The following is a 13,851-nucleotide window of genomic DNA, read 5'->3' as shown; positions in this document are numbered from 1 at the left end:
TGAGAATAACATGTCAAATTCATTTTTTGTTACTTCATTTTTATAAATTAAAGTTATGAATATGTTGTTTTGAATCAAAAGAGTGATCAAGTCAGGCAATGAAAATCTAAGTATGTTTTGAAAACATTTCATTTTTGCCTCAAAAATTCCATGAATTAGCGAAATACTTTATTAAGTTATAGAAAAGGATTCAACTTCTGACATTATTTAAATCAATTTTCAAAACAGCGCAAATAATGGGTAAAAAACGAGATGCGCGAAATGGATGCGCAGTAGCAAGGGTCCGGAACTACCTTAAGACTGAGATTGTTTAACAATATATGTTGTTAAGATTTTTATTATATTTATTGGTACGAATATAAACATTGGCTTTTTGTTATATACATATTTGTATATACATATATTTATATATCAAATTATGAGTATGTATGAGTATGTATTTATCATTAGCATATACCAACTTGTTTACTTCCTAAGAACGCGCGCGCTCATTGGTTAATTGGAGGTGAATATTGCACGATATTCACCTCTGAATCTCGAAAATTGAGTCGGCAACAAAAAGGCATCTGCCGGCAATCGTTTTGCTACAATTTCCGATGAGGAAATTGAAAAAATGAAAGTAAATGCCATTCCTATCAATACTAAAAAGGTAACAAAGGTAACTTACCTATATTATCTTCTACTATTTCATTAGTGCCACGCGGTCCACATACTCTCATCTTTGCATCATAATTACCGCGACCTAACATCTATTTCACCCCGGCCTGCTCTCAGTCTGACCTCTAGCTCAGCTGGTAGAGCATCGGTAGTACAATTCCGAAGGTCGTGGGTTCGAATCCCAGCGAGGTCGGAAATTAATTTTTCCGAATTTAATTCCAAGGGCTTTCGCCCGGAATAACCTCGTTCCCAAGCACTACAACTTACCTATATTATCTTCTACTGTTTCATTAGTGCCACGCGGTCCACATACTCTCATCTTTGCATCATAATTACCGCGACCTAACATCTATTTCACCCCGGCCTGCTCTCAGTCTGACCTCTAGCTCAGCTGGTAGAGCATCGGTAGTACAATTCCGAAGGTCGTGGGTTCGAATCCCAGCGAGGTCGGAAATTAATTTTTCCGAATTTAATTCCAAGGGCTTTCGCCCGGAATAACCTCGTTCCCAAGCACTACAACTTAACTATATTATCTTCAAAGTATGGCGTAAAAGTTTTGCTAAATGTTTTGCGTAAATTTGTCACGCAAACTAAAAGTTTCTGTTTGTTTGTTTTTATTGAATTATTGTATATAAAAATAAGTTACTCTGTACACAAGTTGGTATATGGTTATCTATAAAATATACATCCATTCGAGAGTAGAAAAAAAATCATGAAATAATTAGCAATTATTCGCCTCAGGCTCAGTGAATATGGAGAATATTTACCGAGACACGAGTCTTCGAGATAGAAAGATATTTTATATTTTAATTTCGGAGAGTAGTTTTTATATGGGAATTCAGTTTCCATTTTCTACTATTCTTGGCTTTCACCCACGTGACACCGGTCTTGACAACGGTTGCTATCCGCCATCTTTGTGCCCCTCGATAGTAAACAAACAGACGCGACAGAGAGATATGTGTGAACTTTTCACTGAACATGGTGCATTGTATCGTAGTTGGTTGCGGTTCAAAGAGCGGTAAGAAAAAAGTTTCCTTTTCTTCAATACCTAAAGTGATATCGAATCAAGGCGAAGAGCACGAAGAGATGACACGAGAGCGGAGAAGGCTTTGGATTTCGGCCATCAGTCGAGGCGATACTGACGCGAAGAGGGTTCTTGAAACCGAACGTGTTTGTGGTCTTCACTTTGTCTCTGGAAAGCCTGCAAAAGTCTGGGACAGATATAATATTGATTGGGTTCCACCTATTAACCTTGGAAAAAAGGAAAGTCAGGAAGAAGATCTGAAGGAAGCAGCGAAAGCTAAGACAGAACGAGCTGAAAGGGCAAGAGAGCGCAGGAAGCGAATCATAGAACATCAGCAACTTGGAGTCGAGAGGAAAAAGAAGGACTTGAATCAAATTGGGAGTGCTGTCCAAGATATCGAGTTTTCTACCGAAACACAGAGTAATTCATGTTTTAATATTGAGCCTTCTTGCAGCAGTGCGAATGATGAGCGTGAAGAAATACTCGACAAGAGCACCCAGACACCCGTAGTGACTTTCAAGGACGAGTCAACACAAATGGACTTAGACTTAACTTATTTTGAAGGTTCACAGAACGCTGACACACAGACAGATGAATTTGAATACATGTTTTTAAAATCTGCATATCAAGCTCCGGACAGAGAATTCTTCGATACAGCTGATAAAGTTCGATTTTACACAGGACTACCTTCCTATGAAGTCCTGACGGTGGTGTTTGAGCATGTCGCGCCACATGTTCAACGGAAATCTACAGTTCTTAATAGATTTCAAGAATTTGTGCTGGTACTGATGAAGCTGAGACTAAACGTTCCCTTTCAAGACCTAGCGTATCGTTTCGTGGTGTCCCTGTCAAGTGTATCAAGAATATTTACCTCTTGGATATTGGCAATGGATTCTAGGTTGTCCTGCTTTATCCATTTGGCCTGAAAGGGAACAGTTGTGGAAAACTATGCCAATGTGCTTTCAATATACATTTAGGCGCAAAGTAACTGTCATAATCGATTGCTTTGAAGTTTTTATTGAAAAACCAACAAATCTTATGGCCAGAGCTCAAACGTTCTCATCTTATAAGCGCCACAACACCATAAAGATCCTTATTGGTATCACTCCCCAAGGTACAATTTGCTTTGTTTCTGAAGCTTGGGGTGGCCGCACCTCAGATAAATATTTAACTGAGAATTGTGGATTCTTAGATAAGTTGACCCCAGGGGATACAGTCATGGCTGATCGGGGATTTACCATCACAGAAAGTGTTGGTTTAAAGCATGGAAAACTGGTAATTCCAGCATTTACCAAAGGGAAAGCCCAGTTAGATCCCATTGACGTTGAACATTCAAGGGGGATAGCCAGTGTTAGGATACACGTCGAAAGAGTGATTGGTCTACTGCGGCGAAAATACACTATTCTGGAAGGAACACTGCCCACAAACTTTGTAAGCAGCAACCAGAATGGGTCACCTGAATTCCAGGTACCAATCATTGACCGCATTTTAAGGGTTTGCTCTGCACTTGTTAATTTTTGTCCTTCCATAGTGCCATTTGAGTAGTACATTTTTCATAAAAAGCAGGGGTGGTAACAATGTTTAAAGTTTTTTCTATAATAACATTATACCAGGAGAAATCATTATTACATTGCGACAGGCACAAAACACTAAAATCACAATTACTATTTCACTAGAAATAAAGCAACAATTTTATTCACGTTCTTCAACAAGTCCAAATATGGAGGGGACAAACAATCTTAAAAATTAAATTTTGATATGAAAAAGGGCATGAAGGAAAAAGAAAGTGAAAATAACTCTTTACCTATGGCCTAATTTTTCATCTGAGATTATGTGCTAAGAAGATAACTGTGGCTAACACATGAATACTGATTTTGATTCAACTAACAATTTTTTAGCCAGAGAGAAATTGAAAAATATTATGCCAAAGGTAAACAGAGGTCTAATAATATTCAATAGCAACTGAAATGTTTATTAATTAATTTTATTGCTAGAAATATTGCTCTATGTATGACTCATTGTCATGTTACTGTTTCTTCCCTGATACACCATTTCCCTGAACATGGGTTCCTGCTTATTTTAATATTGTCACTAGATTTCATAATAAGAGATGTAGATTGAATCTCGAAAGAAAAGATTTTAATATGTTGGTGTATTTCTCAAAGCAGAATTAATCTGTTTTGACTGAGCCTAAAGTAAGAAGCTGATAATGCTGGACAGTTCAGACACAAACATTTTTACATTTTATTCACTGAGTTCCAATGAAAAGATGTCTGATTTAAATCGCTTAAATGAAGTATTTATTTTGATTATCAGCTTTTTGCTTTTGGTTATTTATTAAAAATTATTTATTATAATATTTATGTCATATTACTGACTATTACTTATCACTAATAATTTTCTTTGCTAAAGAATGAATTAAAAAGTTGGAAACATGCTTATTTGTCCACCTTTAAGGGAAGCTAATAAATGGGGACGCATTTTAGCAACATCAAAAGTTACATGACTGGGGTTAGTACCAAAAGCCAAACACGTAGCAAAAGCAACTGAAAAAGCTCCGCAGTCGCTACCATTACTTTGTTGCTGAACTGGTACAAATTCTAAATTAACTAGTCTTCCACCTATTAAGTCATTTGCTTGCTCCTCTATTTCCTGGCTAATTGCATGATGGTAGAGACTATCATAAAGATTTACAACACCAGGTAAGCATCCTATACTGCTAATACATACCCAGTGATCAGTCCCTGTATGCAAAATCTGAATAAATTCTCCCGAAACTACATCAAAGTTCCTTACTCTTCCTAGGGTTGGGCGCTGAAATCCCTCAATTGACTGGTTTACATTCTGCAATAATACTTGGGTAGCTTGAATTATATCACCATTAAGCCATCCAGCAGGATCACTGATGAGGTCATAATCAGCATTGTTTAGTGTTGCAAGGGCACTATACTTGTCAACAACACCGGTTGTAACCTGTGTGATTTCAATATCATCTTCACTGTCACTATTACAATCATCTGTTTGTGATTCTGAAGTTTCTGGTGATGGTGAATTGCTTGGCTTGGCAGAGGTTGTCTTTGAAGAAGTAGAAGTGGTAGGTGTGGATGATTTGTTTTCTTTAGCTTTACAGGCACCACACACCCACGTTGACTGGTGATTCTTTGGCATTCTTTTCAATCCCAAACAGCTAAGATGAAAAAAATGACCATTTGTACAGTTGGCATTGTGGCACTCGACCAGTTTATCACTTATGAGTGCCTTTGCATTACAAACACAAATAGCATTGCATTGCATTGCAGCTTGGTTGACAGTAGATGGTTTCGGCTTGGCTTTTGAAGCCCCAATTCCTCTCTTAAACTGTGGCAGCCTGCTGCAGTGAGGACAATACCATCTTTTAGGTATGGACTTCCCACCTACAGCCAAACATTCTATGTGAAATTGGCCATAAGGACAGTCAGCATTACTGCAGGAGACCATCTCATCACTGCACTGTCCTCTACAAAAGCAGACTGCTTGATCACCTGGAACTTTAATGATAACATTGCACTTTCTTGTGTACCACCGTCCCAAGATCTCAGGGAGTATGCCAATCCTCCAAAATGCTTCAAGCTTTTTCACGACAGTTTTGAAGTGGTGGGGGTCTGGGTAAATTCTCTCACACACAATGTGTGCATTTCCATCTGAATCCACAGCACAAACAACAAAGTCAGCATATTTTCTTTCTGGCAGAGTAAACAACTGTTGTTGAACCTGTAAGTAATAATTGTGGCTCTTCTTTAGCTTCATTAGGCCATTTACCACCTCAAGACAAGAGTTTTTTTGTAGAACATACTGCTTAAAGTCACAGTTGGGGATGGAAATGGGACATTTCACCTCTCCACATCCCAATCCGCAGCAATTGCAAGAAACTAAAAAGTCTGGGGTTGCATGGATGAAAGGAAATTCCCTGTTGATGAACAAACCACATCTCTTAAGTTCAAAGTTAATATGCTTTGTTTTCATTAAGCTTTCATATGCATTAATGGCATACTGTTCGTACTTGATGCCATGTCGAATGGCCTTGTTATCCAGCTTGTACAAGTGGGGGTAGCAGATAGATTGGATCAGTGACTGGGAGGGCTGAGCTAGGTTGGTGTTGTAGGCAGCACCACATACAGAGGCTCCAATTCTGCCAGCACGATGTCTAAAAAAACCTGGGCCCTTAGCTTGATCTCTTGTGTCTTGCTCAACCGCTTTTATCTCCTCGTCTGAAATGTTCAGCTTGACATCTAAGCACTTTCGCAACAGTTCTAGATAATCTAGATCTAAATTACAAGGCTCGTAAAGATCACATAAAACTGGAACATTCCGACTTTTGGAAATGAAATGGTCAGCGAAGGGGTCGATTAAACTTAACAAAGCAGCTTTTGTTTGGCAGTTGTAGAGTTTTGTGTAAAATTCCTCCTTTTCCGCTGCTGAAACTTGGGCTGAAGGGTTCGGGTCTCGTCCAGGTCCAGCTTGATTTTTACGAGACTGTCCTAAATTTTCATCATTCAATTTATCAATGTTACTGTCTAGAATCTCTTTGAGTTTTTTCGCAGAAGAGAAATCTATGTCCTTGGCCCTTGCGTAAGATACTTGGTTGACATACGTGGGAAGAAGCCACGTGCACTTAACTTGGGTACAGGCTAATTTCCCGTTGATTCTTGTCCAACATTCGATGTAAAATGAGACGCTGGCAACATGCGAACAAGATTCTGCTAGGCCTGCTTTACAACCCAAACAATGAGCAGAAAAAATCGTACCATCCTTGCCGGCAATGATCCAAATATCGGCCAGAGGGTCATTCATGCGTTGGGAATGGCGAACTTTCGCCACGACCACATGCTTGCTTGAGATAATTCGTCCCCTTACCGAAGCCACAAATCCAGACACCACTTGATTATATGCTTCCAAACTCTTGTAATTTTTAAACTGATCGTTCGTATAATAGCTCGTCTGCAAAACCAAGTAACTAAACAAAACATTCAGGATCAAACTGCTCACTTGGTATGGTGACTGGATCAACGCCTACTGCCTCGATCTTCTTCAAATAACGTTCCTTTACATGACTTTCAAGACCTGATCCATATTTCGAGAGCACTGGCACAGCCATTTTCCAAAGTTTTGAGACGTCATTTGGCTCTGAAGCGAGCTAAAACTCTAAACACTATAAAAATGGCCTACTATTATCACAACATTTCACACTCGGAGGAGCACAAAGATGGCGGACGCCCATATTTGGATAGGTCGAAATAGGTCAGTGACGTCACGTGAAAGCCAAGAATCCCTTACCATTCTTATTATTTATTCATTTATTCAATTTTTTAGGTTATCATTTGGGGAAAGTATTATTAAACCTGAACTTAAACTTATCATGATTGTGATGGTGTGCATGCATAGTGTATCCGATCTGATGATTTACTGCACACATGAAAAATGTTATTTTATTAAACGGTGACCAGACGTCTAAAATGTCGTCTACTATCTTAAAGAATATACATGGTGATATTTGAACTTACAAACACTGCTATCGACAAAGTATCAGTGTCAAAACACAAGGTTTCAGACATACAATAGTTGAACTTAACTTGGCTATGTCCGAGTTCTGATTATGATGTGGATACTGTTATCCTAAATTTTTCGGGCACATTGTGTCTTCAGTCGCTTCTCATTCTCTAAAAAATCTCAGTGTTTCTTCATTTTTTCTATTAATGACTGTTTCTTTTGGAAAATGAAGCCATAATCAAAACCGGTGCCCTCATTGTTGAGCAGTATCTATTTAATTCGCCTCGGCATTGCTTCGATACTCTTCGCTATTAGTTTCTGGTGAAGTTTATCAAGGCCATAGAACTGTGCTTCTTGCAAAAGCAAATCAAATTCTTCAAAATTTTCGGGTAACAACAGCATCTCAGTACGAAGATAATTCAGAATGTGACGGAAAACAACTCCATCCCTGTCGAAGAAGAAATTGCCTTGTTCATCGGTTGCCGCTACGTCTTTCTCGGCGGTTAGAAGTCTGTACAATAACGAGCCTCTCTCGCAGCGATTCAATGTTGAGAGACTTGTAAGGTACACTTGGCCTCCAATGTTTAGTCCAATAAATTCAGTTTCACTCACCGCGGACATGGGTGTGTGAGACAGTCAACACTCAAGAAAGATAGATCGGTTCTCGTTTTCCTCGATCAACTACTACGGTAGAAAGTGGTTCCACTTTCCCTGATTGATAACTTTTATAACGTTTTCACCTGTTGATTTTGGAGTGGCGTTTCAATAAGCAATTTGTTCTGGCTAGGTTGTTCTGTTTATTTGGGAGTGTTCATTTCTTGGAAATTGCGTACCTTTACCTTGTAAATTATGCGTATTATTTTCAATGCATTTAGTTAACTTCATGACCTACCGTCTGCTCCAAGTATCTTACTCAACGGGATCAGTGAGCTATGACGTATTTCCGGGTCCAACTCGAATAACAAAAAAGTTGAAAGTTTGAAGTTTGGCCAAAAAAATATTGTCATGTTGACTTGGTTTGTCAGTTTGGTAGTTGTCTTATTATGTAAATCGCATTTAGCTCACATGTTTTGCCTTTCTAGAGATGTTGTCTGACAATCACCTTCGATAAACGATACCCCATCATAAATTCGCGTTTTTATGTTCACTCAATGTTAGTTGTGCGAAAGCTGTCAAACTTTGGTTAAAATTCAGTAGTATTAACAGTTGCTTAGTTACATTATATCAACTTGTCTTATTCAGCCACGTGTAACTTATTTGATTGGTACTATTAGATATGACGTCTAATTCAAGTAGGTGTCATATTTCGTGGAATTGTATCTCAGTTTTGAGACTTCAAGAGTTTTGAGAATTCAATGAAAACACCAAATAGACATGAAAAACTAAGAGAAATCTGAAAACAACTATTTACGAAAAAATGAGCTATATTTGCTCCGAAACTTAGTTTAAAAATGAGAGATTTTGAAATGCAAAATCATTCCAATTCACAATCTCATTTTTCATGATATGTAGTGTTGATTTGGTTTAAATTATAATGATTTACTGCATAAATATAGCTATATATTGCGGTCTAAAAGCTAAGAATTATACGTGTTGAATTTTGGTGGGCTATTGTGTTTGTCAGAGTATCTTCCTTCATCTTAATGACTGTGTTTTTAATTTAGATCTTGACGCCACAGAATCGGTGCTTTTCGTTGCGCTTCATTATCTATTCTTCGCCTTTCCTTTATCCTTCGCTGCGTTAATTATTTCCTCTTTAAGTTTTGATAGCTCATAGAACTGAGCCTCTTGGAAGAGCAAATCAAACTCTCCAAAATCTTCGGGTAGCAAGAGTTTTCCAGTACGAAGATAATTCAGAATGTGACGGAAAACGACTCCATCCCTATCGAAGAAGAAATTGCCTCGTGCATCGGTGGCAGCTCGTGGCGGTGCGAATAAACGTGTTGGCGGTGTACCTAAGACCGACTCGCGCAAGAGCGAATGCTCTTCGCAGCGATTCAACGTAGACCGAGTAGTAAAGTAAACGTGGCCTCCAATGTTCAATCCAATAGGTTTCTCATTCACTGAGGACATGTGAATATATATGTGTAATACAATCAAGACTGGTTGTTTTTCGAACTTGAACGCTAGGTACAGAATCACTTTCCCTGCATAAAGAGATTGATAATGTTTCAGCTCTTTCACCTGTACACGTTTGATTGGCGTTTACGAATAAGCAATGCATCTCATTGGCTGAATTTTGCCTTGCTTCAGTTCTATGATTTATGTGAGCGCTCATTTCTTGGAAATTAAGTGGCCTGATTTTTAATTTTCTTTTTGCATTCATTAACTCGATCGACTGTCTGCTCCCAGTATCTTTCAGAACAGGATCAATCACCAAAATTACCGAATTTTGGTATTCCTTTTGACAGTCAAAAAAGTTCAAAAGAAATCTCTCTTCAAATTTTTAGTGTTTTAACTGTATTTGAACTGTATTTGTTTTAACTGAAATGTATTTTCAAGGATTTTCTTTCACTATTAAGGAGGCTCTGGGTAGTTTCGGTCAGGCACATTGAAACTGCTACAGCTTCGTCTTGAATAACTCGATCTGCAAGCGCTTTTCACACAATGTCAGAAAAGGGTTAAGGGTTTCAAAAATGATAAATTAGTTTAAAGCGGCCTTTCCATTATGACGTAATGATGACATCATAGAAATCATTTACCCCTTATTTTCTCGAAAACTAGACCTAAACTTTCAAAGCGAATTGCACCAGTCGATAGTATTCATCAAGGCACCCAACATATTGCAATATGAAAAAAATGTATGACAGCGTTTTCCAAATGTTACGCGATGAATATTTTCGTCAAATAAAAATAAGTACGCCCACAACTATTTTCGCTCACGGCTGCACCGCTTGTTGATTTTTCACGCTTGACTTCCGTGTTATTCCTTGTCGTGTGTCGTTAGTTGTGAGCGTACTTATTTTTATTTGACTGCCTTAAAACCCTTCAATGCATATGAAATTAAAGGAGAATATTTGTAAAAGATACATCTCTTAGTGACTTCATTTAGGTTTCCCAGAAAACAAGCGTTACGCTAACGCTTCGATTCAAATTGACGCTCTACCTGTTTACTTAGGCTTTTTTACTCGCTCAAAAGTTTATTTGATCAATTAAATCGATAAAAAAGGTGCTGAAAAGGACAAAATTCCATTTTAATTGATGTAAAGATTATGGACACAGCAAAACAGAATGCAAATCACGTCAAAAGGCAAAGAATTCCCTAAAGCCTGTGCAATCAGATTTCGAGATTTCATTTGATTTTTGAAAATAATTAAGGAATATTAGAAAACAAAAAATGACGCCAAAAATCGAATGATGAAATGAATAATGCATTCTAGATGGGCACGCTTCATGTCCTTTGACCATAAGAAGAAGATATATTTAGTTTGGTTGCCTACTAAAGTACACATCTGAATATCACAATAAATAACACCAATGATGATCGCAGTAAACTACACCATACAAAAATAACTAATACAGTATGGAGGTTTCCCTTTGCTTAATAGTTCCTAGGTTACGCGATACGTAATGTCCTAGGAATCTTTTCTCTAGCTTCATTTGTCTTCTTCAAGTATGGCAACGTCTAGTTGTTTTTTCTTTCAAACAGCCAGATTTCAGACTCAATGCCTCCATCACGACCATGGGCTACTGATTTACATGTGAAACCATTGGATGTAAGAACCTTCACCCAAGCACTCCATGTCCAGGCATAACAGCTGCCCTTTCTCTGTGTGACGATACTCTGTACTTGAAAGTCGTCAATTTGTTTACGACTGCCATCGCTACTTGTGGTACAGCGTTTTGACAATGTGCCGGTTGAGATGCATATTTCTCCCCACTGGACATCATCTTTAAAAATGGTTTCTAACACATCTCTCGGTCCAATTAGCTGATAGTCCTTCGACCCATCTCTGCGAGGTTTCTCTAGCTTCAGATAATCAACGTTGGCGAGTGCTTGTTCTGCCATATCGAAATCTTAACAATCTGCTAAGTACTGCTTGTTCTTAGCAAGAGACGACGATGAGTGAACTAAAACGAAGCTTTTTGCAGACTATATTCTTCCGCAGAGGCTCAGGGGGACTGGAAAGGAGTGAAGGATGTACTTGATGCTTTATATGGTGCACATTGTCACTATGGACTTGCCACAAGTCGTCCTCGCTGTCTGTATTGGTTTAGCGGGCGAAGCGCGACATATTTAAGCGAGCAAATTGCGAGACGAAGCGCCGCTAAGAATGTCTTATGAAAGTCTATGTTCGGCCCGCGCTAGCGGTGCATCACCCCAGAATTAAGAAAAAATGGTAAACCATTGAGTTGATTTTTCATGGCTTGGCTGCCGTCACTTCCGTACGTACGTACGTACGTACGCCCGTGTATACAACACAGGGATCCCACTTGATGTCAAAGCAAAACTACTCGCAATTGCGGCTCTCAAATACACAGAAAAATAGCTGTAGGACAAATTATAGACCAACAGGTAATAAAAACAACTTTCATGTAGTCAAAGATGGATCAAGAGGTGTTCTTCAAGAATTCAGGTGTGTTTATTTTAGCAAACAATGCGTATATTATTATTGAAAAGCATTTTTTTCGACGACTCTACAAATCAAAGACTCTCTCTCAAAATTTTTAATGTTTCTATAGATAAGCTTAATTTATTTTAATTCTGAATGAAATATAACACGAAGAGCATATTACAACAAATATACGTCCTTTATTTGACTTTGTAAATCTTTAACAATTCAGTTGTTTTTAACCAACTATCGTATGTTTTTCGTTCAAGAAAGATGCAGCTTTGTTTGCTACCTGTCGCGGGTTTCATATCGGCAAAACAAAGCTGAAGAGACTTTCATTCAATAATTTTATATCTTTCTACAGATAATTTGTTCAATTATGGAATGAAATATAAATTTATTTACAAATGAGCTTAAATTTGTGTTGTTGAGAGATGTTATTGTATAAAGACTTTGTCTTTCAATTTAAAAAGCTAAAAAATATTCAAAAACATTTACAAATGCCAATTTACGGACAAACAAATTAGTTACTTTGTATTTTGCATTATTTTCTATTTTGTCTCAGTTGTTCTTGTGAAGTTTAATAACTGAATGTAAACTTTGTTTTTCGAATACTTTTGTCGTTCGTGATTTTCGTTAGCCTAGGAATTTTGATGTTCTTTAATTAAAATTTATTAGCGTAACCAGGGATCTTGCACAGGCAAAGATTTGCAGAACCAAATAAATAAAAAAAAAATGGAAAGTGGTCTTCATTTAATCAAAAAAACATTTACATGCAATTTAAAAGCAAAAGGAGATAGATGAGCGGACCTTAAGCTTTTATTACGAAACTAGCCCCTAGGGTGGCTGGTGGTGAGTTGTCCGTGTAAGAAATTCCTAAGCGGGAGAGTATAATCGAGCAAAGAAAACAATGTAGTGCATTTTGATTCGATTTCAATGCATGGTTTTTATTATGGGATACGTTATCTTCATCTCGAATAAAAATAATTGAAGATTATTTTCCCGATCTTCTTTTTACCTTTCATATTCATTCAAATTGGGCTCCCTAATTTCGTATCGGGAGCTCCGCCGTTAGGCACTGCCTAAATATATATATTACAGTAGCCTATGAAAAAACGTCCATCCGACACGAAGGTTCCAAGCTTTGGAACAGGCCGATATACCCTCATACAAGAATGACTAATGCAGTTCGAACACAGGGAGCCCGGCTTTAAAATTTGTACATGAATAAAAAAAATCAATAAGTGCTTTATTGGGTTTCCTGTGTTTAGAATTTGTTCATGAATAAAAAACATCAGTAAATGCTTTATTGGGTTTCCTGTGTCATTTGAGATTTGAAACAAGACGCTGATACGTTGAATTTCCGGTAATCGTACTAACCAGTAACTTGATAGCAGATTAACGTAACGTATCAGTGTAACGCACGTCCTAGTAAATGGTAAGAAAGAGAGAAGTCTCTCTTTCTTACCATTTACTAGAGAGTACGTTACACTAATACGTTAAATTTGAATTATAAGTTGCTCTCGAGTTACTTACTGTTACGGCTGGGGCAATCTTTCGAGTTTCCCCGGGTCGGCCGTGTTAGAACAGCAAATCACTTACTGAGATTCCATCATTCAATCACTGCATTTATTAGAATCACGTAAAGACTGGGTAAAATACAATAAGGTATATCTGTATTAGTTAAAACCGCTTACAAATAGAAAAATGTACTTGATTAGGGAATGATTATGCAACACGTGGTCTAGCGATACTTAGAAATGAATGCTCAGCCAACTATAGGAAGTTTATGCTGAATAATAATATTGATAATTTCTTGTAGGAGAACTAAATATAATGAGTTACATACCTCTGTGCTACTTGGCCGGATAGCAAATTAGTTAATATTCTAAGGAGCTTCTTTCTTAGTTTAACTTTCCTTCGACACGCTACATCAACTTATCACCCAAATCAAACTATCCGATTACGGTTATGTGATACGAGCATAATCACTGGTAAATCATTAACACTTACATTACTCCTGCTATCACGTTACGTTAATCTGCTATCAAGTTACTGGTTAGTACGATTATCGGAAATTCAACGTATCAG

The 13,851-nt window shown here is 37.7% G+C and overlaps 4 protein-coding genes across 4 annotated transcripts; 2 read left to right on the top strand and 2 right to left on the bottom strand.

Annotated features, from left to right (window-relative positions):
• Window positions 1–1,635: 1,635 nt before the first annotated feature.
• LOC148910606 (uncharacterized) lies at window positions 1,636–2,607 on the top strand. The gene has a single exon (XM_089031436.1). The coding sequence runs from the start codon at window positions 1,636–1,638 to the stop codon at window positions 2,605–2,607; it is 972 nt and encodes a 323-aa protein (XP_088887562.1).
• Window positions 2,608–2,629: 22 nt separating this feature from the next.
• On the top strand, window positions 2,630–3,226 carry LOC148910605 (uncharacterized). Its single transcript, XM_089031435.1, has one exon. It carries the CDS (start codon window positions 2,630–2,632, stop codon window positions 3,224–3,226), a length of 597 nt encoding a protein of 198 aa, XP_088887561.1.
• Window positions 3,227–3,354: 128 nt separating this feature from the next.
• On the bottom strand, window positions 3,355–8,913 carry LOC148910604 (uncharacterized). The gene has a single exon (XM_089031013.1). The coding sequence runs from the start codon at window positions 6,509–6,511 to the stop codon at window positions 4,100–4,102; it is 2,412 nt and encodes an 803-aa protein (XP_088887139.1). The 5' UTR covers window positions 6,512–8,913; the 3' UTR covers window positions 3,355–4,099.
• Window positions 7,478–7,828, bottom strand: LOC116300765 (BTB/POZ domain-containing protein KCTD6). The gene has a single exon (XM_031709690.2). It carries the CDS (start codon window positions 7,826–7,828, stop codon window positions 7,478–7,480), a length of 351 nt encoding a protein of 116 aa, XP_031565550.2.
• Window positions 8,914–13,851: the final 4,938 nt, after the last annotated feature.

This window comes from Actinia tenebrosa, unplaced genomic scaffold, assembly GCF_029948245.1.
Source record: "Actinia tenebrosa isolate PJP-AT-01 unplaced genomic scaffold, QUT_ActTen_1.0 PGA_scaffold16__25_contigs__length_10494907, whole genome shotgun sequence".
Taxonomy (NCBI): Eukaryota; Metazoa; Cnidaria; class Anthozoa; order Actiniaria; family Actiniidae; genus Actinia; species Actinia tenebrosa.
The sequence above is the reverse complement of the archived record's forward strand: the minus strand, read 5'-3'. Positions and strand labels throughout refer to the sequence as shown.